The sequence below is a fragment of the Phyllostomus hastatus genome, unplaced genomic scaffold (assembly GCF_019186645.2).
Source record: "Phyllostomus hastatus isolate PE091 unplaced genomic scaffold, TTU_PhHast_1.1 phas_contig_348, whole genome shotgun sequence".
In the NCBI taxonomy this organism is placed as follows: domain Eukaryota; kingdom Metazoa; phylum Chordata; class Mammalia; order Chiroptera; family Phyllostomidae; genus Phyllostomus; species Phyllostomus hastatus.
Genome location: NW_025333860.1, coordinates 7,708,460 through 7,735,496, shown reverse-complemented (window position 1 = coordinate 7,735,496; position 27,037 = coordinate 7,708,460). Strand labels below are relative to the sequence as shown.

At 37.0% G+C, this 27,037-nt stretch overlaps 2 protein-coding genes across 9 annotated transcripts in view; one reads left to right on the top strand and one right to left on the bottom strand.

Moving 5' to 3' along the window:
- The window catches only part of HECTD1 (HECT domain E3 ubiquitin protein ligase 1), an 89,178-nt gene extending 71,803 nt beyond the window's left edge, over nucleotides 1-17,375 (top strand). For 5 of the 6 annotated variants that reach the window (XM_045841248.1, XM_045841247.1, XM_045841251.1 and 2 more), the window contains 16 exons: nucleotides 279-401; nucleotides 2,017-2,173; nucleotides 3,308-3,530; nucleotides 5,178-5,232; nucleotides 5,446-5,628; nucleotides 6,018-6,225; nucleotides 6,308-6,393; nucleotides 6,604-6,731; nucleotides 7,926-8,127; nucleotides 9,760-9,897; nucleotides 10,165-10,772; nucleotides 12,117-12,195; nucleotides 12,321-12,414; nucleotides 13,039-13,189; nucleotides 16,171-16,315; nucleotides 16,421-17,375. In XM_045841248.1, the coding sequence (XP_045697204.1) occupies nucleotides 279-401; nucleotides 2,017-2,173; nucleotides 3,308-3,530; nucleotides 5,178-5,232; nucleotides 5,446-5,628; nucleotides 6,018-6,225; nucleotides 6,308-6,393; nucleotides 6,604-6,731; nucleotides 7,926-8,127; nucleotides 9,760-9,897; nucleotides 10,165-10,772; nucleotides 12,117-12,195; nucleotides 12,321-12,414; nucleotides 13,039-13,189; nucleotides 16,171-16,315; nucleotides 16,421-16,558 (2,718 nt within the window). In that variant the 3' untranslated portion in view covers nucleotides 16,559-17,375. The remainder of the gene's footprint in view (nucleotides 1-278; nucleotides 402-2,016; nucleotides 2,174-3,307; nucleotides 3,531-5,177; nucleotides 5,233-5,445; nucleotides 5,629-6,017; nucleotides 6,226-6,307; nucleotides 6,394-6,603; nucleotides 6,732-7,925; nucleotides 8,128-9,759; nucleotides 9,898-10,164; nucleotides 10,773-12,116; nucleotides 12,196-12,320; nucleotides 12,415-13,038; nucleotides 13,190-16,170; nucleotides 16,316-16,420) is intronic. The other variant, XM_045841250.1, reaches the window with a different exon arrangement.
- AP4S1 (adaptor related protein complex 4 subunit sigma 1) overlaps nucleotides 1-27,037 on the bottom strand; it is a 68,820-nt gene that overhangs the window by 6,789 nt on the left and 34,994 nt on the right. Inside the window, exon 6 of one of the 3 annotated variants that reach the window (XM_045841265.1) lies at nucleotides 21,141-21,637. The exons of the other annotated variants lie outside the window; for them this stretch is intronic. Coding sequence (XP_045697221.1) covers nucleotides 21,509-21,637 — 129 coding nt within the window. The 3' untranslated portion in view covers nucleotides 21,141-21,508. Of the gene's footprint in view, nucleotides 1-21,140; nucleotides 21,638-27,037 lie in introns of those variants that run through there. 3 annotated transcript variants of the gene reach the window in all.

Genomic DNA, 27,037 nt, shown 5'->3' with positions numbered 1-27,037 from the left:
ATGTTATTAGATTTCAAAGACCTTAATAAGTTGAGTTTTAATGGGGCAAAGAACTCAAATGTTTTTAATATGGTGCTTAAGAAATTACATATTAGCATATTTCTTGTGAAGGTTAGTATATAATGCATGATGAATTTAAAACACGAAGAGGGCTAATGAATATGAAGGTTTTTTATGACAGTTTTGGTAATATGGGTTGATAGTTTTAGGTCAAGGCTGAATGAGGATATATATAGATCAAATAATTAGACATGTCTGTACACATTTTAAAAATTCAGATTCTGAGACGTCCATCCCTGCAGCGGCGAGCCGGTTCCCGCTCTGATGTAACACATCATGCTGTCACCTCACAACTGCCACAGGTTCCTGCGGGAGCTGGGAGTCGACCTATTGGGGAGCAGGTAATAACTTCCAGTTTATTTATCTTCCCTACACTGTATTTTTTCCCCTTGAGTTAACACAAAGAAACTTCCTCAACTTGCTTGGATTCTATATTCCAGATAGAGTCCAGATAGCTCTAGTATAATGCATACAAGAGTTTCTTGGAATCTCTTCCCCATGTCTCAATGCAGAGACGAGAGTGGCATTTTAAACTCATGCTGCTTTTCTGCCCCTTCACCTGATGAAACAAAAATCCTTCTAGAAGGAGGTTGGTTTTCTTTCCTACGTTTTTGAAATGCAAATACCTGGTCATCTTCAAGAACTCTTGTCTAGCCGGGGCTGGTGTGGCTCAGTGGATTGAGTGCTGGCCTGCAAACCAAAAGGTTGCCAGTTCGATCCCCAGCCAGGGCACATGGCTGATTGTGGGCCAGGTCCCTGGTGTGGGGTCAGGGGAGAGGTACAAAAGGCAACCATACATTGATGTTTCTTTCCTTCTTTCTTTCTCCCTTCCCCTCTCAAATAAATCTCTTCCCTGTGACCTTTGGTTAGCAATAATATGTACTAAAATGGTTAATAGCTATTATCCAAGACTTATAATTTTCATAGTATTAGTAGAGGTAGTAATATTAGTCTATTTTCCATTAGTCCATTAGTACATAACCAATAATATTTATTGATTATTGATTAAGTGCTAGGCAGTTTTTTTAATACTTTACATGTGTTAACTAATTTAGTCCTTTTAACACCCTTTGATAGTTATTATTAGCTCCAATTTTCAGATGGTGATTTTAAAGTTCACACATAGAAGTATTGGATGATACTTCAGGATGAAAACCCAGACATTCTGGCTCTAGAGCTGTCAAATGTCAATATGATTTGTTGTAAAAGTTAATTTCAGTTATATGTTCCAAATATAAGGGGCTATGTATGTTAAGTATGTACATAATTATCATTTAAATTATTACATCAGACATTTACAATATTTACAATTCATTGATCTCTTGTTGATACTAAAAGTGAAGGAGAGGAGAAAATGTTCCTTATAAAAACTTTGATTATGGAAATTTTCAGATATTCAGGAAGTGATGTTAAGTTAGCAACACTTTGTTGAACTTGTGTGATCTATTTGTCCCATAATAACTTAAAGCAACTCCAAAGCATTATATGTATTTTTTGTATGTAATTCAATACAGTGTACAATAATGCAGTTTACATTTTTTTTTAAAAGCCCCTATTTAAAAATAATTGTAGGTTCACTGGAAGAGGCAAAGATTGTATAGAGAGGTCTTTTCTGTGCCCTTGGTCCAATTTCTTCCAATGATTACATCTTACACAATTAGAGTACAACAGGAAAACCAGGACATTGACATTGGTACAGTGGATATGGTTCTTTGTCATTTTATCTCATGTAGATTTGTGTAACCAACACTAATGCAGCTTACTTTTGATGCACTTAAATTGTTAAGAAGTATAGGTACTTATGTTTATGTTGGCTCATTTTGTGCTCAAGAAGTATGGCTAAGGAGGTATAATAGCTATAAAGAACTTAAACATGTACCTTATTTTATAGACAGTACATCACTTTCACAATAATGAAGTTTTACAATGTTTATATGTGAAATTTTATTTTAACAGGAAGAAGAGGAGTATGAAACTAAAGGAGGACGCCGGAGAACGTGGGATGATGATTATGTGCTAAAGCGACAGTTTTCTGCTTTGGTTCCTGCTTTTGATCCTAGACCAGGTCGTACTAATGTCCAACAGACAACTGATCTAGAAATTCCACCCCCAGGTACATACATTTTAGTTTTTGTGAATTAATTTTAACAGATACCAAATAAGATAATTATATACAATTAGAAAAGTAATAATGCAGGTTATAAATAAAAGTTTTTAGGAAAAAACTCTTACCAGCTACAAGTCTTTAAAAAATATAGACTTTTAAAAAGAATACAGTCTTTTAAAAACACTGTTTTGTATTTGTGTAATTGTAAAAGCAAGGCTTCATTTAAAGATGGATAATCTGTATTCTATTTTCTACTGGATCAAAATTGCTAAGGATTATTTCTATTCATCTTTTACTCTGAACAGCTGTATAAAGGATTCAGTTAGGGCCTCCGGAGTCAGCCTCAGTGGCAACTCTATGTTGTACAGCTCTGGTTTGCATGTGGTAGGGATCCTGATGGCTCCCCAAAGATAATGTAGATCCTAACCTCCAGAATATATGAATATGTTACCTTTACATGACAAAAGAGGTTTTGCAGATATGATTAAATAAGGATTTTGAGATGGGAGATTATCCTGGATTATCTGGTTGTCCCCACTGTGATGACCAGTTACCTAATAAGAGGGAGAAGGGAGGGTCAGACTCAGAGAAGGGCATCTGACTAAAGGTACAATGGATGTCATGCAGTGACTAAAGTACTTTAGAAATCTCTTATCTAATGATATGGGGAAAAGATTCCTGTGCTAATAAAAAAGAACAGAGTATACCACCAAATACACTATGAACCTGATTGTGTGTTTACTGCACAACCCACTCATTCAGTATAAGCAAATGTTGACAGGTCATTGACCAAAGTATGTGGTTTTTCTCTTTATATAGAAATATGAATACTTTTAGTTTTCTTATTTATAAAAAGATGTTTCCAAAATATATAGTTAGCATGTTTCCTAATAAAAATGAGAGATTCATATCATATGTATGTTATACTCTATACTTTGTCTTTAACCTAGGTGCATTATTCCCATTTGAAAAAAAGTAAAAATAAAAATGTTGAGGCCAGTAGATTCTTTAGTAGCTGACATTATTAGCTAATATATGATAGAAGTGTTTAGATTTCATGTAGCCATGTCTCCTAGTGCCGTGTTCTTTCTGGATGGCTTGTTTTAGTGTAATTGTTTTTCACGTTTTTCACATTTTTAGGAACACCGCATTCAGAACTCTTGGAAGAAGTTGAATGTACTCCATCACCTCGATTAGCCCTCACTTTGAAAGTAACGGGTCTTGGAACAACTCGTGAGGTTGAATTACCACTCACTAATTTTAAATCAACCATCTTTTACTATGTACAAAAATTGCTTCAGTTATCCTGTAATGGCAATGTGAAATCAGATAAACTTAGGCGTATTTGGGAGCCAACATACACGTAAGATACTTTAATTTAATTTTTTAAGTATGTATTTTCATAGTATATGAGCCAGGAAGCAGTATATTTCTGTATTTGGACTATAGGAACAGAAAAGATTTTATTTTTGTTGTTGGCTTATAGGAACAGATAAGATCATTTTTGACCCAGGATGTACAAAGGTTAAGGTTTACAACTGAAAGGAACTTCAGAAATAATCAAAACTAATTCCTTATATAATAATTGTTCAGCTGTTTCACTGGGATTGTGTATGAAATACTAAATATTTTCTACTTGTTATTTGTTTGGGGGTCTGTGAGTTAAACTTACCTCCATTTTTGTTTATTCATTCATACATTCATTCATTCATTCATTCAACAAATGATTATCAATGACCTTGGGCAAATTTATTTAACATTTTAGTACCTCACTTTGCTAATCTGTAAAATGAGAGTGGTTGTGAGGAATCAATGAATTAATATATATAAAGTGTTTCAGTACTCTATGATGGAGAAGGTGCTCAATATTACCTATAATAATTATTTATATAAAATATTTTATGCTGTATAATATGAGGTTTGTCCAGAAGGTATCCAGCCATGTTATATGAAAAATAGAGACATTTATTGAAGAAGATACAGGAAACCTTGTACATAGGACAGTGACTCCTCAGTCCCCTTCATAGTAGGTACATTGGGACCTCACACAGTTTTCTCAATCATCATCAGCTGCCCCATGGTATTTTCCTGAATCTCATCAAGATTTCCTGATATCCCTTCCCTGTTAAAGGTGATTTTAGTTTTGGGAAAAGCCAGAGGTTGCTGGGCACCAAACCTGGGCTGTAGGTGGGTTCAGTCACCTGAGTGATTTGATGTTTTGCCATAAAACTCTGCACGAGATGTGATACATGAGCAGGTGTGTTGTGATGAAGCTGCCAGTCCCCAGTTGCCCATAGCTGTGGCCTTCTGAATTATCTGCATAGTTTCCACAGAGAAATGTGCAAGCTTAATGCAAAATTTGACGTAGATTCGTTGTTCTACTCACTCAGTCATTTTGAATGTGATGGCCACACAGTACACATACTCACTCAATGGTGTCTACCACCTCCACTCACTAGTACAGTGAAGTCATCATTGTTCATGCATGCACATTCCAATCCACTTATATTTATACAAAATAAATAAATTTATCATTATCCTTATGTGACTTTACATTTGCTAGTATATTTTTCTGATGTTCTCTTAACATTGACAATCTTAAGTAATGGCCAATAAAGTAATCTAGGTCCTTTTGAGATAGGACAGGAGGTTATCGTGCCAATTTCTCCTTCATCAATTTTTATTAGAGTTTAAAATTTGATCTCGACTCCCTTACATGTTATTTCATATCTTTAAAATTTCCACATTTTATTTATATTTTCTTTGCAGTAATGCTAAATTTTTAAACCATAACTCCTTTTCCAGAATATGATCTCTGCTACTTTTTACTGATTAACAGATATTAATGTTTTTTCTCATATAAGTTCTCCCTGAGTTCATTGTTGAATGTAATAAGTATATGGCTAACAAATGGCATCACTTAATATATTTTTTAAAACTGAAGTCTAAATGGAAATAACCACAAGTCATTTGACTTATGAATTAACTTGAGTATTATCTTAATGTTTAGAATCATGTACAGAGAAATGAAGGATTCTGACAAGGAAAAAGAAAATGAAAAAATGGTAAGTTATATTTAGAAAATGGGTCTTATTCTTGGCTATTTAGGAAAAAAAGACAAAGAAAAACTAACAATGTTTCAGTTGCACATTTGAGGGGAAAATCACTAATGTGGAATTCTTTAAGTGCATGATCTTAAAGCTACCTTTTGTAATGCATGTAAAATAGCACAGATTTTATAATCAGAAAAGGCCGACATTTGGTTTTTGCTGTTGTAGGGCTGTTGGTCTGTAGAGCATGTGGAACAGTACCTTGGCACTGATGAATTACCAAAGAATGACTTGATAACCTACCTGCAGAAGAATGCAGACGCCGCTTTCCTGCGCCACTGGAAATTAACTGGCACTAATAAAAGTATTAGGAAAAACAGAAATTGTTCTCAGCTCATAGCTGCATATAAGGTATATATTAGCATCAAAAACTCTTTTCATTGGGAATAGCTTTGTGCTTTGTTTTGCAGCTTTTAAAGATTCTTAAGGAAGAGCAGTTTATTGGGACATACTTAAAATGATATTGAATTAACATTAATGTGCCACTACTAAAATTTTAAATATGGTTTGTGGCATTGAAATCTAGTGCATAGTCTTAACTGTGGCTTATAGTGCTTTTATTTTATTTGTGAATTTTAATGGTTTAGAACACATGAAGTTTTTACTTGGGTGATACTGTTTTTATTTAAAAAGAGGGCAATTTGAAAAATTCCAGTCTTTTCAAAGTAATACTAACAGGATGATACATTGCTTTTCTTGAAAATGTGATTAATGGCTAGTTTTGCTAATTATTTCCTCAGGATTTTTGTGAGCATGGAACAAAGTCTGGCTTAAACCAGGGAGCCATTTCTACTCTTCAAAATAGTGATATTCTTAATTTGACAAAAGAACAGCCTCAGGCCAAAGCAGGCAATGGACAGAATTCTTGTGGAGTAGAAGACGTCCTTCAGCTTTTACGTATTCTGTATATAGTTGCGAGTGACCCTTATTCAAGAATATCCCAAGAAGGTTTGTAAGAAGCCTTTTCATTTCTGTGGCATTGAAAAAAACAAATCAGTCTATATTTTTATTAATTTCATTTATTTTACAGAAGGTGATGAGCAGCCTCAGTTTACTTTCCCACCAGATGAATTCACTAGCAAAAAAATTACAACAAAAATTTTGCAGCAGATTGAGGTAATAAAATCAGATAAATTTTTAACTCCGTAACCTTTGGTCCAAGTATTGCCTCTCCTTCCTTTATGACCTCCCACCATCTCTCCCTTCCCTCTGATTCAGTGATTTGGGCCTTACGGTTCATTGAATTCATTTGATTCCACTTAAGAATTGACTCCCTTTTGTCTTTTTAAATAATTGCCTGAGACATTGTTGTTTGTTAATTTGCAGGAACCATTGGCATTGGCAAGTGGGGCTCTGCCAGATTGGTGCGAACAATTAACCAGCAAGTGTCCTTTTCTTATACCATTTGAAACTAGACAACTTTATTTCACGTGTACGGCATTTGGTGCATCAAGGTAGGGAGTGTATCCTTTTATATTTTTCAAATATTTTTTTAATGTTAGATAAGCTCAAAATGTACAAAATATATTTTATGTCAAGACTGATGAAGAGAATATATTATCTTTTTTTTTTTTTTAAGTTATCAACATTGAAATATTACTTGGTTTCCAGCTGGACATATGCTGTCTTGGAGTAGTGTGGATTGGACTCTTGGAATAGTGTGGGCTGCAGTACAGTCATCCTCTCAGTATCTGCTGGGGATTGGTTCCAGGAACCCTGTGGATACCAAAATCCGCAGGTGCTCAAGTCCCTTAGCCAGCCCTCTGTGCCTGTGGGTTCCACATCCATGGATACAGAGAGCCTACTATATGGTTTTCTATCAGTATATACTGTATAGTTCTTAAGTAGCATACATAAATTACCTGTTGCTGAAATTTCCAGGAATACCAAATTAAATGCTTGCAAATAGCTTCCATAGCATGGAAATACATCTACCATCTGGCCATTTAATATACTACATATTTTGCTTAGTTTTGTTTTTCTTTTTTCCTTCCACTAGATGAAGGTTTTATGAGGGTGGGAATTTCTGGCTGTTTTGCTCAAAGTACATCTAGCTAATAGATGTAAAAATGTTATAATTTAAAATGGAACTGTTTGTTTTCCTGATAAGTTACATCGATATATCATTTTATACCCTTTACAAAGCATTTGTACACACAACTTCAGGGCTGGTGTTTAAATAGCATTGATTATGATTTCTGTTTTATAGATGAAGAAATTGATTCTCAGAGTACTTGGCTGAGTTGCCTGACATTACCAAAAAATTGTGATATACATGAGAGTAGATCTTTCATCTTACTCCTAGTTTAAGATTTTTCCTCCTACCCTAGATGTGTTAGCTCTGCAATGCTGAAAAGAAAATGTTTTAAAATCACACCATCATTTTAAAAAAATTTAAGAGTTTATTAGAGTTTGTTTGAGCTAAACATTGGACATACCTGGAAGTAAGATCTCAAGTCTTGAGAATATATTCCCAAAATCGCAATACCATTTTCATGGTGACTTTTAGATTGTATCAAGGTAATAAAGATAGCTTAACCATTTTTTAGTTTCTCTGATGTTAGGAAATGTATTTTTATGTACTAGTTTAGTAGGTACATTCAACTGTTGCTGTATGCTGCAGCTACATAGATATTTTTCTATTTCAGAGCAATAGTGTGGTTACAAAACCGACGTGAAGCCACTGTGGAAAGAACAAGGACCACAAGTAGTGTAAGGCGAGATGATCCTGGAGAGTTTCGAGTTGGTCGTCTGAAGCATGAGAGAGTAAAAGTTCCACGTGGTGAATCACTGATGGAATGGGCTGAGAACGTCATGCAAATCCATGCAGATCGGAAATCAGTTCTTGAGGTACCTTATGTAAAATTTGTTTCTGTGCAGGAACGACAGAGAACCAGCCAGTCTATATATTCCACTGCCTAAAAATTACATTAGATAGAAGTGAAGAGGAATTTCTCTGCCCTCTTTGCAAAGGCCTCCTCTGGCAGAGCATCTTTCATAAGAGAATGTCAACTCACCTCCGTATCAGGATCTTGTGATTTAATGAGCAGCAAATGATATCTTCACTCTTGAGATGGGGAAATGCTTGGGCTATTTGAAGGACCTACCTTTTTCTTAGCAAAGCCTCGACCAAATAATAGTACTAACAAAGGATTCTTTTTGATACTCTAAATGTTACCTTTATGTAAGCTATGCTATTAGATATCTCCATTTTTGGAACACACTGTTTTATAATACTGTTTCATTTAGATTGTGCTTGGTATTAAATAATTGATCTATATTGAGAGAAATTATAACAAATGGCAGTATGAAGTTCAATATATTTATGATACTGGTGTTATTGTGGGCATTGTTGATTATATGTTATGTATATGTTATTTCTTACAATGTATATTCATAATATATATATTTCTTATATACATATTAATTCTTCCTTAATTCTTCAGGAAGAATTATTTGTCCTGCCAACAGATTTGAACCAGCTGGTGTATCTTTTGGATCATAGATGATCTCAATTAATATATCTCTAGAAAATGCATAAGGCTTATTCTTTTTACCCATATATTTCTCTAACCTAAAGAAATAATCCTTAGTTATTTACTTATTTAGTTTTACTATGCACTGTGTGCTTTGTAAGCTGCCTGAAATCATTTTTTAAACAGGTAGAGTACAGATAAAAACCTCTAAAGTGATTACCTAAAGTTAGAAGTAAGTGGAAGAGTTTAGGTTTTATCGTTACATAGACATATACAAATCTATAAACATCATTTCCTTGAGCAAATTATTTAACCTCTTTATCTGAAATCTGGTTTCCTCTGGTGTGAAAAGGAGGTCACATATTGAAGTCTGCCCACATCCAGTGTTTCAGTTTCTGCGGTTTCCTCTGACAATATTACATGAAACATTTCAGAAATGAACAATTCATAACTTTTAAGTTATCCCTGTTCTGAGCATGATGCAATATTGTGCCGTCTGTGAATCATGCATTTGTCTGGTGTTGCGACGCTGTACATGCTGCCTGCCTGTTAGTCACTTAGTAGCTATCTCAGATATCAAATATCTAGAAAGAGACCACATTCACATAACTTTTATTATAGTATATTGTTATATTTTATTGCTGTTGTTAGTCTTCTGTGCCTAACTTACAAAGTTTTCAGAGGAAAAAATACAGTATACATAGGGTTTGGTACTACTCACAGTTTCAGGCATTTACTGGGGGTCTTGGAACATAGACCCCCATGGATGAAAAGAAACTACTATCTATTTTGTACAGTTGTTGGGAGAAGTAAATTTATGAATAGTGTTCACCACAGTGTTTAGACATGTAATAATGTACAAAGAAAATGAAAAATACTTCCATGTTGCTTATATTATACTGCTGCTATAAAACAACTATATTACTGGATTGGATATGACTAATTATGGCAAGAATGGGATCACTTAAACTCACTTGTACCTATAATTTATTTGTTCATATTTTAGGTTGAATTTTTAGGAGAAGAAGGAACTGGCTTAGGACCTACATTAGAGTTTTATGCTCTGGTGGCAGCAGAATTCCAAAGAACTGACTTGGGAGCTTGGCTTTGTGATGATAACTTTCCAGATGATGAGTCCCGTCATGTAAGATTTATTTTCCATTTTATGGTTTAATTTGTGATTTTGCTTTTAGAAATTATTAAAAATAAGTTATGCTTTTAGGACATAAGCCAGGTTTTTTTGAACCTTTATTATTCAATAATCTTGATATTAAAATGTTTTTGAAGGATAATAGTTGCAAAAAATAATTTAATAAAATGTGTATCTAAATACCTTTAGATAGCTAAATTAAAGATGTTTAATGTTTATTGATATTTAATTTTATTTACATTTCTTCCTTTAAAAAATTAGGTTGATCTTGGAGGTGGGTTGAAACCTCCTGGGTACTATGTGCAGAGATCATGTGGACTGTTCACGGCACCATTTCCTCAAGATAGCGATGAGCTTGAAAGGATCACAAAACTCTTTCATTTCCTTGGGATTTTCCTGGCCAAATGCATTCAAGACAATAGACTTGTGGACTTGCCTATTTCTAAACCTTTCTTTAAACTTATGTGTATGGGTGACATTAAAAGCAATATCAGTAAACTGATTTATGAGTCACGAGGTGATAGAGACTTACACTGTACTGAAAGTCAGTCTGAAGCTTCTACAGAAGAAGGTCATGATTCACTCTCAGTCGGAAGCTTTGAAGAGGATTCAAAATCAGAATTTATTCTGGATCCCCCCAAACCAAAACCCCCAGCTTGGTTTAATGGAATATTAACTTGGGAAGACTTTGAACTAGTAAACCCACACAGAGCCAGATTTTTAAAAGAAATTAAAGACCTTGCCATCAAGAGACGCCAGATTTTAAGCAACAGAGGTCTTTCTGAAGATGAGAAGAACACAAAATTACAGGAACTAGTGCTGAAGAATCCATCAGGATCTGGGCCTCCACTTAGCATAGAGGACTTAGGGTAAGCTTTATATAAACATTCTTCAACCTAATGGATGAATAAGTTCTAAAACTTTTGTTTCTTTGTCCCCATAAATTTGCATTATTTCAGTAAAAGGCTGTTAAGAACAATAATGCACTATAGGAAATATTGATTGCTGTTTTTAATTTTAAAAATTTTTATTTTGGAGGAAGGAAGAGAGAAACACCAATTTGTTGTTCTACTTATCTTATGCATTCTTTGGCTGATTCTTATATGTGCCCTGACTGGGGATTGAACCTGCAACCTTGGTATATTGGGATGACTCTCTAACCATCTAAGCTACCTGGCCAGGGCAGGAAATATTGATTAGTGATTTGAATTTTTGATTTGCTGGTATTATACAGATAACTCAGAATACCAGAATATAGTTTATTAATCAACAAATCTCTGAAAGATTATCTGGTTTGTCAGATGTGATAAATGTATATATCTGGTATGGAAAAGTCAAAAGCCAAAAATATTTTGACAGATACATTAGCTAATTAATATGTAGCCTACATGGCAAAGCTCAAAGCAGCTTGCTCTGTAAGTAAGCCTTATTCCCAATGGCTGCATTAACTAACTCATATGCCATAAGAATTTCAATAAAATTCTATTAATTTATATATATAAGTATTATAACCTTGGTGTGTTTTACTATGGTTTTGGGGTGACTACAAAGTTTGCTTCCTTTCCCTCCTTCCCTCCCTCCCTTATATTCAGAGTTTGATAGAGGGTGGGGTGGTGGCACAGACTGAATAATTTCAGTGAAGCAATAATTTCTTCTTGTGGAAAAAAAATCTTGTAAACATGTTGCTATAATTTATTGCAAAAATCTTTAGTTCATTCATTTTGTGCCATAACACAAAAATGAAATATGGAAAGGTGGTGGTTTTGTGCATTATTGCAAAGCCAGGTTAGGTAACAGGTTGACCTAATAGTTTTTGTGTATAGGATTTGCATTTATTTTTTACTTTTAAAAGAGATTTTATTTATTTTTAGAGAGAGGGGAAGGAAGGAGAAAGAGAGTAAGAGAGAACTATTGATTCGTTGCCTCTCACACGCACCCTGACTGGGGACTGACCCTGCAACTTGGGCATGTTCCCTGACTAGGAATCAAACCTATGACCTTTTGCTTCATGGCATGACACCCAACCAACCGAGCCACACCAAACAGGGCAGGATTTACATTTAAAAATGCCTGATGCTTACTATCTAAGCTAGTACTGTGTATACTGAGTATTTTGCTGGAGAAGTGGGGGCTCATGATTTTGGTGGTGATGTTATAAGAATTAAGTACCAGTGGTAGCTGAATCTTAATCTAATCCTTATTTGTCCTTCCAGTTTAAATTTCCAGTTTTGCCCTTCCTCAAGAATATATGGTTTTACAGCTGTGGATCTCAAGCCAAGTGGTGAAGATGAGGTAAAAATTTTGCTTTTGATACAGTTTTAAGTTCAGAATCGTCCTCTTACTTAAGCCAGTTGTACTAGGTGCTACTGAAATATTCCTAGATATAAACAATAATGTTGGCAGTTTTTTCTTTGCAGATGGTAACAATGGATAATGCAGAAGAGTATGTGGATTTGATGTTTGACTTTTGTATGCATACGGGTATTCAGAAACAGATGGAAGCCTTTAGAGGTAAATTTTCAGTCTCTTTTGCTTAATCTCTTTCCTTTCACTTTGAGGCATTTGAAATTAAAGTACTGCTTCGGTCAAGAATTGCTGATAATCTCCTGATTTGCCCTCTAGTTTTTTGTCTTCCTAATGGTCCTGCACAGTACCTGGAACAGGTTGGAACGTTGGCAAGCTGTCGCATGCACTCAACTTGCTACTTCTGATTTACGGGGGAGGGCTTTTGGGTCCATTTCCTAATTTGTTAGTGGTCATTAGATTGCATTCTTTCCATATTACATGATCAAGATGAATTAAACCATGCTAGAACCTAAGTTCTGGTGAAGACTGAAGCAAATAAATTAGACCTTTCAAAACTAACTGATTTTGAAAATGAAAAGATAGCTTTGGTTGGCTTATATGGTACAATGAGAAATTAGAATTTGGTGCTGACCATAGTGACTGAATATTCTCTGTTCACATTTGTGATATTGAGCAGAGGTTTCACTTTAAACCCTAACATAGTTTTTTCAAGCTATTTAATCTATATATATTTTCAAACATTTATTAATATTTTGATTTAAAATTTGGTATTTTGAAATTGTAATTTAAAAACTCAGTTGTGTTTTTTTTTCTGTGTACATAATGTAGATGGGTTTAATAAAGTTTTTCCAATGGAGAAATTAAGTTCCTTTAGCCATGAAGAAGTCCAAATGATCCTTTGTGGAAACCAGTCACCATCCTGGGCAGCAGAGGATATTATCAATTATACTGAACCTAAGTTGGGTTATACACGTGACAGGTATGTGTTGGTTATTTTTAAAATTTTATTTAATTTTATAGAGGGGGGAAGGGGAAGGAGAGAGGGAGAGAAACATCAATGTGTGGCTGTGTCTCACACGCCCCCTACTGGGGATTTGGCCCACAACCCGGGCATATGCCTTGGCTGGGAATCGAACTAGCAACCTTTTGGTTCGCAGGCCCATGCTCAATCCACTGAGCTACATCAGCCAGGGCTTAAAATAAAATCATTTATGCTCCAAGTCAAATGGTAGATGGTATCTAAAGAACTTTGATCCAGTGAATTACATTTGTAAAGTAGGCGAGAAAGCAGTTAAAGCTCACACTTATCAAGAAGCATATCCATTAGTAAGACTGAGTTTACACAGAAAGACAAATGAGTCTTGGCTAAGTTCAGATTCCTTTTCTCACTGTTTTAATTGTTCATTATTTTCAAAATTGGGTAAACTGTAAACTCTTAGGCTTTATTGCTTTTATGTTAACATTTTATTTTTTTCCTTTTTATTGAATTTATTGGGGTGATATTGGTTAACAATTATACAGGTTTCAGGTGCACAATTCCCCAACACGTCATCTATACACTGTATTGTGTGTTCAACTCTCTGTCCATCACCGTTTATCCCCTGATACATTCCTCTACCTCCCTCCAACCTTCCCCCCAAATCAATACTGTTGTCTGTTTCTTAAGTTTTCTCTCCCTTTCTTTGTATTTTTTGCTCAATCCCTTCACACCCTCACATCTAGATCCCTCTTCCACCCCTCCGCCTTCCCCAGGGGGAAGCTGTTTGCCTGCTCTCTGAGCCTGTCACTGTTTCGCTTGTTAGTTCATTTTGTTTCTTAGATTCCACATATGAGTGAAATCATACAGTATTTGTCTTTCTCTGACTGGCTTATTTCACTTAGCATAATGTTCTCCAGGTCCATGCATGCTATTGAAAAGGTTAAGATTTTCTTTTTCTTCTTTAAATAGCTGAGTGCTATTCCATTGTGTAAATGTACATTTTCAAATAATCTCAAATTCATAGAAGAATTTAAGAATAGTTGAAAGCATTCCCTATATATCTTTTGTCCAGATTTGCCTGTACTTAAGATTTTGCTGTATTTCTTTATATACATGCACACACACACCTTTTCCTAAACCATCTGAGAATGTTATATTTATCATGTCCCTTCACTCTTTAATACTTCAGTGTACATTTCTGAGAGTGGATATTCTCCCATGTATGCATATTAGCTAGCAAATTCTTGATGCTATACCATTAACTAATCTATCATCCATAGTCTAATAAAGTCCTTAATAGCACTCTCTTCAGCCCTGTACCTCCTGTATCAGGTTGCTTTTTGTTGTGATGTTTTTAATCTGGAACAGTCCGTCAACTAATTTTTTTCATACCAATGACATTTTAAGACTACAAGGCCCTAGGTTTTTTTTTTAAAGTTCCCAAACTAATATAAATGAAAGGATATTATGAACTATTTTAAACTTAAAAGATACTGTTTATGTAGCATTTTATTTTTTTAAAAAACTTTTACTTTTTAATTTTTTTAAAGGTCTTATTTATTCTTAGAGAGATGGGAAGGGAGGGAGAAAGAGAAGGAGAGAAACATCAATGTGTGGTTGCCTCTCTCACACCTTCTACTGGGGACCTGGCCCGCAACCCAGGCAGGTGCCCTGAGAATGGAACCAGCAGCCCTTTGGTTCGCAGGCCGGCACTCAATCCACTGAGCCACACCAGCCAGGGCTACTTATTTATTTTTAGAGAGAGGAGCAGGCAGGGAAAAAGAGAGGGAGAGAAACATCAGTGTGAGAGAAAATATCAATTGGTTGCCTCTTGTACTTACCCAGTCAGGGGACTGAACCCCCAACCCAGGCACATGCCCTGACTGAGAATTGAACCAGTGACCCTTAGCCTTGTGGGATGATGCCTAACCAACTGAGCCACACTGGTCAGAGCTGTATAGCATTTTTTAAAGAAAACTTTTTGAAGTTTAACAGAGAAGCGCACAAAATGCATGTATAGCCTGGAGAAATTTTTGCAACAGGAATACAACTGTGTAATTGGTACCCAGAATAGGAACAATTCCAGAAAGTTCCCTTCCCCATCATGTTCTTTTCTAGTCATTAAATTACTATTCTGGCTCTGATTGGGTAGTTCAGTTGGTTTAGAGTGTCGACCCATGCACTAAGGTTGCGGGTTTGATCCCCGGTCGTGGCACATAGAAGAATCAATCAATGAATGTGTAAATGAACAGAACAACAAATTGATGTTTCTCTTTTCCTCTCTCTAAAATCAATTTTAAAAGTCACTATTTCCATTGATTAATTTTGCTTGCAGTTATGTATTCTTTAAGGTGTGGCTTCTTTTTGTTTAACATAATGGTCATGAAATTCATACATGTTTTGTCATATAATGGTAGTTTATTTCACTGTAACAAGAATGGAATGCTCCTTTGATAATTTAGGCATATCTGGATAAGTTATGCAAGGATATTTTGAGCTTTTCTGAGTTGCTGGCTTTATTGCATGTTTGATCCGTATCCTCCATCAGTGTTTCAGTTCTCAGTGAGTATAATAGTCTTGAAGGATATATGTATTTCTCTCTTAAATTTTAATGTTCACCTGAAGATATATGTATTGACTTTAGAGACAGAGGAAGGGAGAGAAAGAGAAACATCAGTGTGAGGAAGAAATGAGAAACATCCATCAGTTGCTTCCTGTACATGCCCTGACTCGGAATCGAATCAGCAACCTTTTGCTGTATGGGACGGCGCCTCGACCAGCTGAGCAACCCAGCCAGGGCTTGAAGGATGTTTTTAGAGTTTGTGTCACCTTGTTTCATACTTACCTAAGGGTCTCTAGACAGTGCAGTTGTTCTGACGTGTGGATATTGTTTTGGTTGTAATTGCCGACTTACAAACTACTGGTAGTGTTTGTCATTTAAATCAGCTGTCAAGTCAGTATAACTATTTTTCTTCTTTTAGCCCTGGTTTCCTGAGGTTTGTGAGGGTTTTATGCGGCATGTCTTCAGATGAAAGAAAAGCATTTCTGCAGTTCACCACTGGTTGTTCAACTCTACCTCCAGGTGGACTGGCTAACCTACATCCCAGACTCACGGTTGTACGCAAGGTACAAACTCTAGCTAGTGGGGAATCCAATTTAGTTACTTAATGATTAAAAGAAAGAAATATTTAAATCTGTGGTCTTATGTTATTTTCAATTTTCTGTGTATAGGTTGATGCTACTGATGCAAGCTATCCATCAGTGAATACATGTGTACATTATCTAAAGTTGCCGGAATATTCTTCGGAGGAAATCATGAGAGAGCGCCTGCTAGCTGCTACAATGGAAAAAGGCTTTCATCTCAATTGAGCTTTGAAGTGCAATGGGAGACATCAGAGACTTTAAATATACTAGGGAAGCCTCTTGTGTTTGTGTGAAGAGAAGTATATGATCCTCCACGCTAATGACACTTGCCTTTTCTCCACCATTAAGGCTTTCAGAACATGTGGAATAAGTTCGTTAGCTGCTAATGACAAAACAAATCCTATAACTACCCAGCCAGCAAGTATATAGCACAGAACACTGTGTTGCTGCAAGGGCTTATGTGACTGGAATAAGGTGGTCCTACTTGACTGTTCCAAAGAACGCTTCTCAGATCTTCAGTGTTCACTGGTAAATTTCTAACAGTGTGTTTGTGTAAAGTTTTGTCATTTCATACTTCATACACTACAGTTGCCATCACCGATCCCTGTTTTGCTGGCTTTTAAGCTATTTGGTCAAAAATCCTGCTTCTGTAAAACATAGAGAGTTAATGAGCATCTCAAGCTTTTTTCCCCCCCTTGTTAATGATGCCTGCACTATCAGAGTATTCTCGTGTTCTCTCTTTGTTTGGCATATAATCATGCACAACCTTTTATTTCTTTGAGGTGGGAGTATATTTTTATTTCCTAAATGCCGTACTATAAAGATCAAATTCTTAAGTGTGTTTGTGCAGTTCAAAAATAAAGATATATGAAGGGGAAAAGAAAACAAAAACACTGGTCTAGATGCAAGGCACACTTAAAGCAAGTTTTACTTTTGATTGTATTTTCTTTGTATATTATAAACAATTATTTAACTTGTTGCAGTTTGAAGTAAAAAATTTCCAAAATGTATGCTCAATAATCATTAAAATGTTTGCAGCGTACAAAACTGTGTCATGTGACTATTTCACTGCAACCATCAGTTTAACCAGATACTTTTCATTTTGAATCATTGAGATTTAGTTTTTTGAAATTATTACATGAAGAAATCTATTTTTCTATAATAAATACATTTATTGAAACTGGAAAGCTAGAAATATGCTCACATGCTTAATTATGATCCAACTGTTGTATTCTTAAAGTATTTGTCAGCTAAAAATGGCCAATTTATTTGTGTTGACTTTTTAGATACCAGGTCTGCCACTTACCATTGTGTCTGAAGAGATGTGAAAATCTAAGATGCAAGAGTGATTTTGAATGTTGTGTTAGTATGAAAAGAAACCACCAGGATACTGCTATTTTGTGGTTTTAAAGAAGGGGCTCTGTTTCCATTTTCCAAACTCCACTGATTATCACGTCTGTGCACTTAGGTGAAAGGAATGTTGCTAGGCTTGATTTAGCCAAATTGCTTTTTTAGGAGTGAAAAACATTTTTTGGAATTGTCCATTATTTACCTGTTTAAAAGGTGCGTTCCCTTTCTACATTAGAAGAGGTATATCCCACTACAGTCAATCATTTGAGTACTGTTTTTATTCTCTGCAGGAGAATGGTGTGACTGTGTAATCAGAGACAACATTTAAATAATTCACCATATTGTTAGCTTCACAATTCTCTGTGAGAATAAAAGTTAAAATAAAACATGATAGCAATATTAAAATGTATGATCTATGCTTTAATCCAAAAAATAGTGGTGGTGATTGTCTCAATAGTTGTGAATGCATGACTAAAACTTTATACTAGTATGAGAATTAAAATCCAGTATATGTAGTACTGCCATTATTTAAGTCTCTAAAATCTACATCAATAGCCAGCTTCTTCCAAGACCAGCCTAGCAAAAGGGTCAGCAAACGATGGCCTGCTTCTTGAGTAGCCCATGAGCTAAGTATGGCTTTAAATTTTTTAAGTAATTGAAAAAATAAAAAGAAAAATAATATTTTATGATGTGAAAATCTTATGAAATTCAAATTTCAATGTCCATAAAGTTTTATTAGAACACAGCATGCTTATTCATTTATGTATTATCTATAGCTGCTTTTGTACTACAGTGGCACAACACAGACCGTAAGGCCCAGAAAGCCTGAAATATTTACTATCTGGTCCTTTACTGAAAAGTTTGCTGAATCCTGGGCTAGCATATGGCTGTAGCAAGTAAAGTTGGTGAGTTTTTAAAATTAGTAACTGTTTGAAATGTCAGGAGTCTTCCAGCAGAAAGAAAAGTCCAAGAACCAGGTAAAGCTGACCAATCAGAGACATAAATTTCACGAGTGTTAAATTACCTAAAACTGGTAGTTACCGTTCAGCAGTTAACCTGAAGTAGGATGATGATACAGCTGGAGGAACAGGCACATTGTGTTGACTGGTGTGGCTCATGGGTGGGGCCTCATCCCGCAAACCGAAAGGTTCGGGTCTGACTCCTTGTTGGAGCACATAACTGGGATGTGCCCCAGTTGGGGGCTGCAAGAGGCAGCTGGAAGACGTTTCTCCCCATCTCTTTCTCCCTCCCTTCCCCTCTCTCTAAAAATAGATAGATAGATAGATAGATAGATAGATAGATAGATAGATAAAAGATTTTAATCACATTTCAGTTCCCTTTTCATAAATCAAGTGTTATGACATATCTACTGGGGTCTCCACAATACTAGATACTTGGGTATTTTTTCCTGTGGTATTTTACCAAGTATATTTTTTAAATTCTTATTCTCTCAAGGTACTAAAATCTATGCCAAGATGTTATTCAAGTGCTATTTCGGTGTGACCCAAAAATTAATTTTGTTCACTCCCTAGTTACTTCTGGTGTACCAGTTTCAGCAGTTACCTCAATGTGCTGCTCATTAAGTGCCTACCAACTAGGGCAGTGTTTCCCAGCTAAGAGGTCTCTAAAAGACCTCTAAAGCACTTTGGTCTAGGCTGGGCTTCCCCCAGACCTTGGCTCTATACACATGGCACTCACTGGTCTGGAAGGTCAGCAATGTCTTCTCTGCCCTCCTGAATGAGTCTGGAACATTTCAGGTTGCTTTTGGAGTCTATTGCTGACTTGATGCCAGGTCTTTACAGATGTAAACTGATAAAAAATTTAAACACCTCTGCCCCTCCACACACACAAGAAGAAAAAATCAGAAAGGACTGAATGGATTATTTTAGTGCCTAGAATGTCCAGATATGTTCTTTTGCAGGAGAGTATTGTAGATAAAAGAGCTCTTGAAATTCCATTGGATGGCACAGTATCTTAATGTACCAAGACTGAATTTGTATTTCTTCCACTGCACCTGCTCCTCATCCCTACATGCACATAAATATGCTTTTTTCCCACCTAAGACAGTTCTATATATTCTACTGTTTGACTGAGCAGCAAAAGCATATAGAAAGGTTGGGGCCCTGGCTGGGTACTCAGTTGGCTACAGTGTCATGGTTGTAGGTTTGATCCCCGGTCAGGGCACATACAAGAATCAATGAAGTCCTGGCTTGGTGTGGCTCAGTGAACTGAGCACACACGTCTGCAAACCAAAGGGTTGCCGGTTTGATTCCCATTCAGGGCACATGCTTGGGTTGTGGGCCAGGTCCCCCCAGTGGGGGGGCATGCAAGAGGCAACCACATATTGATATTTCTTTCTTTCTCCCTCCCTGCCCCTCTGTCTAAAAATAAATGGATAAAATCTTTTAAAGAAGACAAATAAATGGTCAACAAGCAAAACAAACAATGAATGCATAAGTGGAACAACAAATCGATGGTTTTCTTTCTGACCATTCTTCTCTCCCTGCTCACCTCCACAAAAAAAGAAAGAAAAGAAAAGCTGGGGGCTGGGGGAAAGGGTATTGCCTTTTTATAGCAGCTTACCATTTTTCTTTGTTTTAAGATATTCCAAAAAGGGGTTGAAGGAATAAGGGAAGTTAGGGAGGTGGGAGAAGGATTCATTTGATACCAACCTGAACAGAGATACCCTTTTGCATCTTATTTTTAAACTTTGATCTAAAGTAAAATTCACTTACAAATAAGTTTACTAATAAGATAAACCCTTTATAGTATGGCATAGTGGGTGGTTGTAAGGGCTCTCTTATAATGTCTAACCATTTACTATTCTGTAGTAACATTCTCTAGTTAATTACATAACAGCATTGTAACTGCCAAGAGCCCATAAAATTGACCTCAGGCTTTTAGAAACTGGCAAGTGAAATTTAATTCTGACGTTTCCATTAGGCACACAACACAGTAAAGTTTTGACTTTTTAAGATGTTTTAAAACTGAATTCATTGGAATGACATTGGTTAATAAAATTATGTAGGTTTCAGGTATAGTTCTATAATACATCATCATACTATTACTGACTTGATGCCATGTCTTTACAGATGTAAACTTTGAAATATGTAAACAGATCAAAATTTAAAATCCCCCTCCACACCCACACCAGAAAAACAAACAGGACTGAATGAAATATGTAATATTTAATAGTACTGTGTGTTCACCAGCCAAAGCAAGTCCTTCCATCACCATTCGTCCCCACTTTATGCTCTCCTATCTCCCCCGACCCCCTTCCCTCTGGCAATCACTGAACGGTTGTCTGAGTCTTTTTTTTTTCTTTGCTTAGTCTCTTTACCTTTCTCATCCAGCCCCCTTCTTTTAAGACTTTTTTTAAAAATTTTATTTTTCAATTACAGTATTTTCAGGTGTATAGCATAGTAATTGGACAATCATTCAGAGACAAAGTGCTGTGTGTGTTTAAGTCAGTTTTAAATTTTTATTGGCTGGTAAAGAGCTGATACACTTTCTTCTACCTCATGCTGCTATTTCTGAATTTAATTTGCAAAGAGAAAATAAAAAATTTTATTTAACAAAATTTGAACAAGTTGGGGGAAATGCTTATGGTTAGAAAATAAAACTTAGAGAAAGTTTTTCTTTGTACATCATATTTTAACATACAGTTTTGTCTTCCATGTGGAAACTGAAAAACACCTACTTAAAATGTCTTTGGAAGGATGCCCCATTTTGCAGCGTGTGCTCTTCCAGGTTCTTCTGGGCTGCAGATGTTGAGAGGCATCCATGTTCCCATTTCCTGTGGCTGAGGCCTGCGCCTCCCATTTTTCAGCTCTCTGACATCTTATCAAGAATTAGCAGAGGGGCAAGAATTCTTGCCCGATTCGTTTCTACAATGCAGCCATTCAACACCATCTCATCCAAAATGATGTATACTTTATCCAAATTAAACATTATCTAGGATCCCATTAAGGAAATTAGTTTTAGTTAACATTAAGTAATAACTTAGTATGCAGCCTGGAATTGTTCCAGTGTAAATTAGTCTAAACATGAAGGTTTTTTTTTTTTAAACAGAATCCTTGAGATAAAATCTAAAATTGATGTCCATATTAGAAATTACGTTCATGTACACGTACACACCTGGTTTCACTTGGTGAAACTAACTAGACTTAGGTAGAGCATGGAACAGCTACACCTTTTAGCCAGAGGGAGAAGGAATCAGCATACTAAGAGCTGGAGAACTAAAGTAATGTTCAGTGAGGCCATCACACAACCTCGAGAACAATGTCTCCCCAGACAATAGCAACAGTAATAGCCATGATTTCTTGAACACACATTATGTTCCATGCATTGTGTTGTGTGTTTGACATGTTATTTCAGTCTTCTGTACAGTTCTGTGATATATGTGTTACCCTAATTTTACTCAGGAGCAAACACGCTCAAAGCCATCGTCTAGGGTCACATAACTAGTTATTGCCAGAGCTGGACCTCCAGTTGCCAGAGTTTGGCCTTGAGTGCTCTGCCTCCAGTTCTCAGGGGGCCCTGAGGCTACTGAGTATACACCCTCGTTCAGCCTGAAACATCCACCCAGAAATGCCTTTACAACATCGCATATTAAGCTATCATCTATGTCAGACAGGCTGAAGGAAAAGCGACCATGAGGAGGAACAAATGAGAATGCAAGGCACTGCTGACTCAGTTCCCAAACAACTCTGAATTTGAAGATAGTACCTCTGATAAATGGACAGTTCTAAAAAAAATACTCATTTGAGAATTATGGAGCCACTTTAGCTTACTGATGTTCTTATGGAAAGTTGCCCTGGCTGGCATAGCTCAGTGGATGGAGCTCGGGCTGAGAACCAAAGTGTCCTAGGTTCGATTCCCAGCCAGGGTACATGCCTGGGTTGCAGGCCATAACCCCCAGCAACCGCACATTGATGTTTCTATCTTTCTCCCTTCCCTTTCTAAAAATAAATAAATAAAATCTTAAAAAAAAAAAAAAAAGAAAGTATAGGGCATGAGGAAAGAAGAAAATATTGTCAGCCCATGATAGCTACCTAACTCTAGTTAGGAGACCTTCATTTGAGTACCTAACTTTCCTTTTGTGAAAGAGGAGGAACTGGAATGAGACGTTAATGGCTGAATGTTTATGAATTCTAACTTTCCATCATGAAACAGTATTATCCTGGTCTATTAAAAACAAACAGCTGACAGGTTGTTTCAAATAGACAAACTTCATTCAACAAATGAGTGATTAAGTGACCCAGGGGAATTCATAATTGAATAGTGAATCTTTGTACAGTAATTTCAGATGTTGAAGTCTATATTATATATGGTTAGTGAAGTACATCAGTATAGAGTGAGACAACCCTGTGAATGACTTTTAAGATTCTATTAGGCTCTGGGGTGATATCCCATTAAGTTCTGTGCAAATAGTCTTCCGGCAGAATAAACTTTTCAGGAGCCCATGGGAATTGTCCTTAAGTGACCCAGAAAAAAAAAGCTTTATTCTGTTATACCTATTAATAATATCTCCCAATTATACAGATGATTGCTTTGTCCATGGCCAAACTGGGACTGAAATATTAGGCCTTTGACTCAGTCATTTGTGTTCCCCAGACCCAGAAGCCAGAACTCAGAAGCCAAGACAAAGCAGGGATGAGACAGGCAGGTACAAGGCAAGGCCGAGTGGGGGAACCCAGGTGGTTGCATGTAAAATGGCCCGTGGAACCCCCTGTTGTATTCACTAAGGGCAATGAAAACCTTGGTGCCTTTGAGAATGTCAGCTCATCTAAGAGAATTTTCTTTGAGACAGAAGGCGATCTAATTTTAATCTATGCGAATTGAATTGGTTCAGGGATCAAGCTACTCTGAGGATAGTCCCATCTTTGGCAAGTACGTGATCAGAAATTCAGATGTTACCCGGGCAACTGTCCAACTGTTTTGAAATTCAGATTAAGAATTTACTGCTGAATCATATGGACCACTGACATCCTCGCACTTGCAAGGACAAGGTCCTTCACCTAGTCTGAATTTCCCAACATCCTGGAAACATGAGCTGCTTGCTCAGTGAGGTCATTTTGTACTGTGGGCATGTGACTGTCTATCTGAGTATCTGGCTCAAACCACTAATAATCATGCAGCCTTCTGGCACTATATAGGGAAACCACAGACCAAATCCAATGTGAGGCAAAAGCCTGAAAGCTTATTTCCCCCTGGAATCATGGGACTCCTTTAAAATAAGAATCCAGCTGTTGGTCACATCTTGATTTGGTTTATGAGCAACTTGTGCACACTGGGGAGGCCAAGAGTAATGGCATTTGGGCTATATGCCAGGTGAGCAGGGACCAAAAATACCCAATATGCCAAGCCCCATGGCAATAAACAGGCACACTCACTTCAGCCCTGACATCAGGAACAAGACAACACGAGAAAGGCCTAGGCTGCTGGCCTGTTAATGTGAGCTGACAGCGACTATTTCAAGAAGGTCCTACCTTCAGGCTGTACTGAACTTGACTGACTTAAAGGTTCTTAGGATGGAGGTGATATGAACTAGCAATAGCCTCCTGGAGAGAAGATTCATAAGCCCACTTTCTCCTAACCTGGAAACCTAGAAGCTTTTCTGAATGTAACATAAATTAGACTTGAACATCTTGAGGACCCACTAATAATAATGCCATTTGAAATCAATTTTTTAATTAAAGTGATTGAATTGTTTGTGGTTTCTATATTGGAATTTTGATCTCTGAATCATGAAACACTTTTCATCATGGTATTTTAACAGCACCATGGTGGCCTAACTATCCTTTAATAAGAGAAAATTGAGCAGCAATCATTCAAAGGGGATGTCACAAGCAATTCCAAGGCAGAGCTCAGCCTAGAACCGGAAATTTCTAACTACATTTTGATCTCAATCCTTTTGTCTTATTCGATTTCTTTTTTTTTTAAGGATCCTAGCTAAGCAAAGTTTTAATACACGAGGGAAGAAAAAAGCTTGCTCTCATTATTTATACTTTGATTCAATTTCCCACAAAGTTAGATAAACTGCAAAAGGCCACTGTCTTCACATTCTCCACACAACACATGCTACTGCTGTATAGACTATCGTCACGAAGATTCTGCATAGTCCTGGGTGCACTCCTTATAATACAATTTTCTCTTCATTTATAGTCTTAGTATTGTCTCTCATTAATTAGGCCACTGAACAGGAATGTATTTTTTTTTTAAGTAGGTTTTTCCTTAAAGACCCATTCATACTTAAAGTAGGTTTTTCCTTAAAGACCCAAGAGCAACAAAACATCCAGGTGTCATTTTTTAAAGTTTATATAGGTTTATGGAAAATTATCCAAATATGGAAGTTGGCATTGGGTCAAATATATCTGTGATTTCTCCTGTATTATTCCTAACTGTTGTCTCTTATAACTGGCTGCCACTATTCCTGAGTAAAACAAAACCCAGAGGCATGGGGCAGAAAGCAAGGGGGTAAGGCAGGGGAACCTTGGGAGGAACAGTAGGGGATGGACATGGCACCCTACTGAAGTCCTCAGGACACGCTGAAAGGAAATAGATGGCTCAGGCTAGTGAGAGCCAAAGAAGCCTGAAGGCAAAACTGTTTAATCTGGAACATTCACATCCCTTTTCCAGGTGCACAGCTGACTCTCCTGGGGAACTGTTCGTAATTCTCACCACTCACCACTCAAGAGGGCACTGAGCAGCACTCTCCTGCTGGGGAGGGTCTTGACCCTCGTCTCCGGCCCTGCACTTCCTGAGGCTGGACCAGCTACACACAGTCTCTACAGCCCAGGGCCCGCTCTCACTACTTCCAGTCCTGCTTGCAATTCACGTATTTTCAAAAGGAAAAAGACATGTTTAGCAATCTCTGAGTGTGAACCCCACTTCTGGAGAGCATGCTCTTACCCAGACATCCAGATACTCTCCTCAAGATTTTTCCTCACTTCTGACTCTTCCAACCAAACACTAGTGTTTCTCTCAAACTTCTTTCTGAATTCAGGAAAAAGCTTTGATAATACCAAGACAGCATGGTGACAGGCACTTTAAAATGTTTTGTTAGCAACTAAATTGCCACAGTGTACCCCAGATGATTATAAAAATTTTTAAAAATGCATCAAGTTTAATCATATCTAATTTATAGCCCTAGGCTCAAGGGCGCTGGAAATCCAGAATATCAGCTATGCCTCAAAGTAGCTCTAATGACTGGGACACATGTCTCGGCACCTCGGCCTCTTCATCTAAAAGTGAGGTTTCAACCGATAATTCCGTAGTTTTCTTCTAGCTCCAAAGTACTCAAATCCTCTGACTCTAAGAGTAACCTTCAGAGAGAGGAGAGCTAGTTCACTCCCTTCTGATATTATCAAGCCATTCCTGATGTATGCTCCATCGTACCTCAAAAGAAATCCTTTTGTAATGATTTAATTATTGTAACTTTCTGAGACAACAACACTGAGTAAATTTCAGTTCATTTAGAAGCTACATCAGTGTAGAATGGCTTCTTGAGGGTTAGGAGGGGAATGTCTTTGTTTTTCTTGCCAATATTTCCAAAGCCGCTAGTTGGACAACTACTGTGATTTCTCACTATGTTAGGCCGGAATGATTTCCTACTTGCATGAGACAACTCTGGCTTCTGGACCTCTGAAGGTGTTTAGGATTTTAGGATTATGAAGGATAATGAAGGAATGAGATCCATCCCAGCCCCACAGTGGCCAGTGATCATCTCCAGACTGCCACTGGTGGTGGTGCTGATTTCTGTCACCTTGCGCACTTTCCCTCCAGGGAACACATGGGAGACGTAACTGCCTGAGTCACAGCAAGGGCGAGCAGGGAGGAGACCCTTCCTATTCCTCACCCTCAACTGCAATAAAGAGGACATGAATCGGGGTACTTTCACATTACCTACATAAACTTGAAGGTTCCAGAATTAATTACTCAGGCTTTTGGGCTTTAAGGACTTGTAAAATAAAAACATGAATGTTCTAAAGGTTTTTCTTTAAATATTTTTGAATTAAAACACTCTGGATTCTAGGTATACCCTATATTTTTGGGAGGGGGGCACAAAAATATAAATAGGGAGTCCAGCCTGTTTTCCTTTTTACTCTTCTTGTACCTGTGGGCTACTATAGTTACCATCCCAGCCACTGTCATTCTGGTCCCCAGTCCTGGGTGGGGATGGGGGAGAAACCTGCAGAGGCCCTGGCAGCAGGTTCTGAGATGTCTGGGCACCCAGTAAGGTCTGGGGGCCCAGGCAGCTAGAGGATGGTCAAGAAGTGGATGGCGGCCCTGCAGGCTCTGGGCAAGCACCCTCACCACATGGAGCAGGAAGCTGCTGAGGGCAGGCTAGAG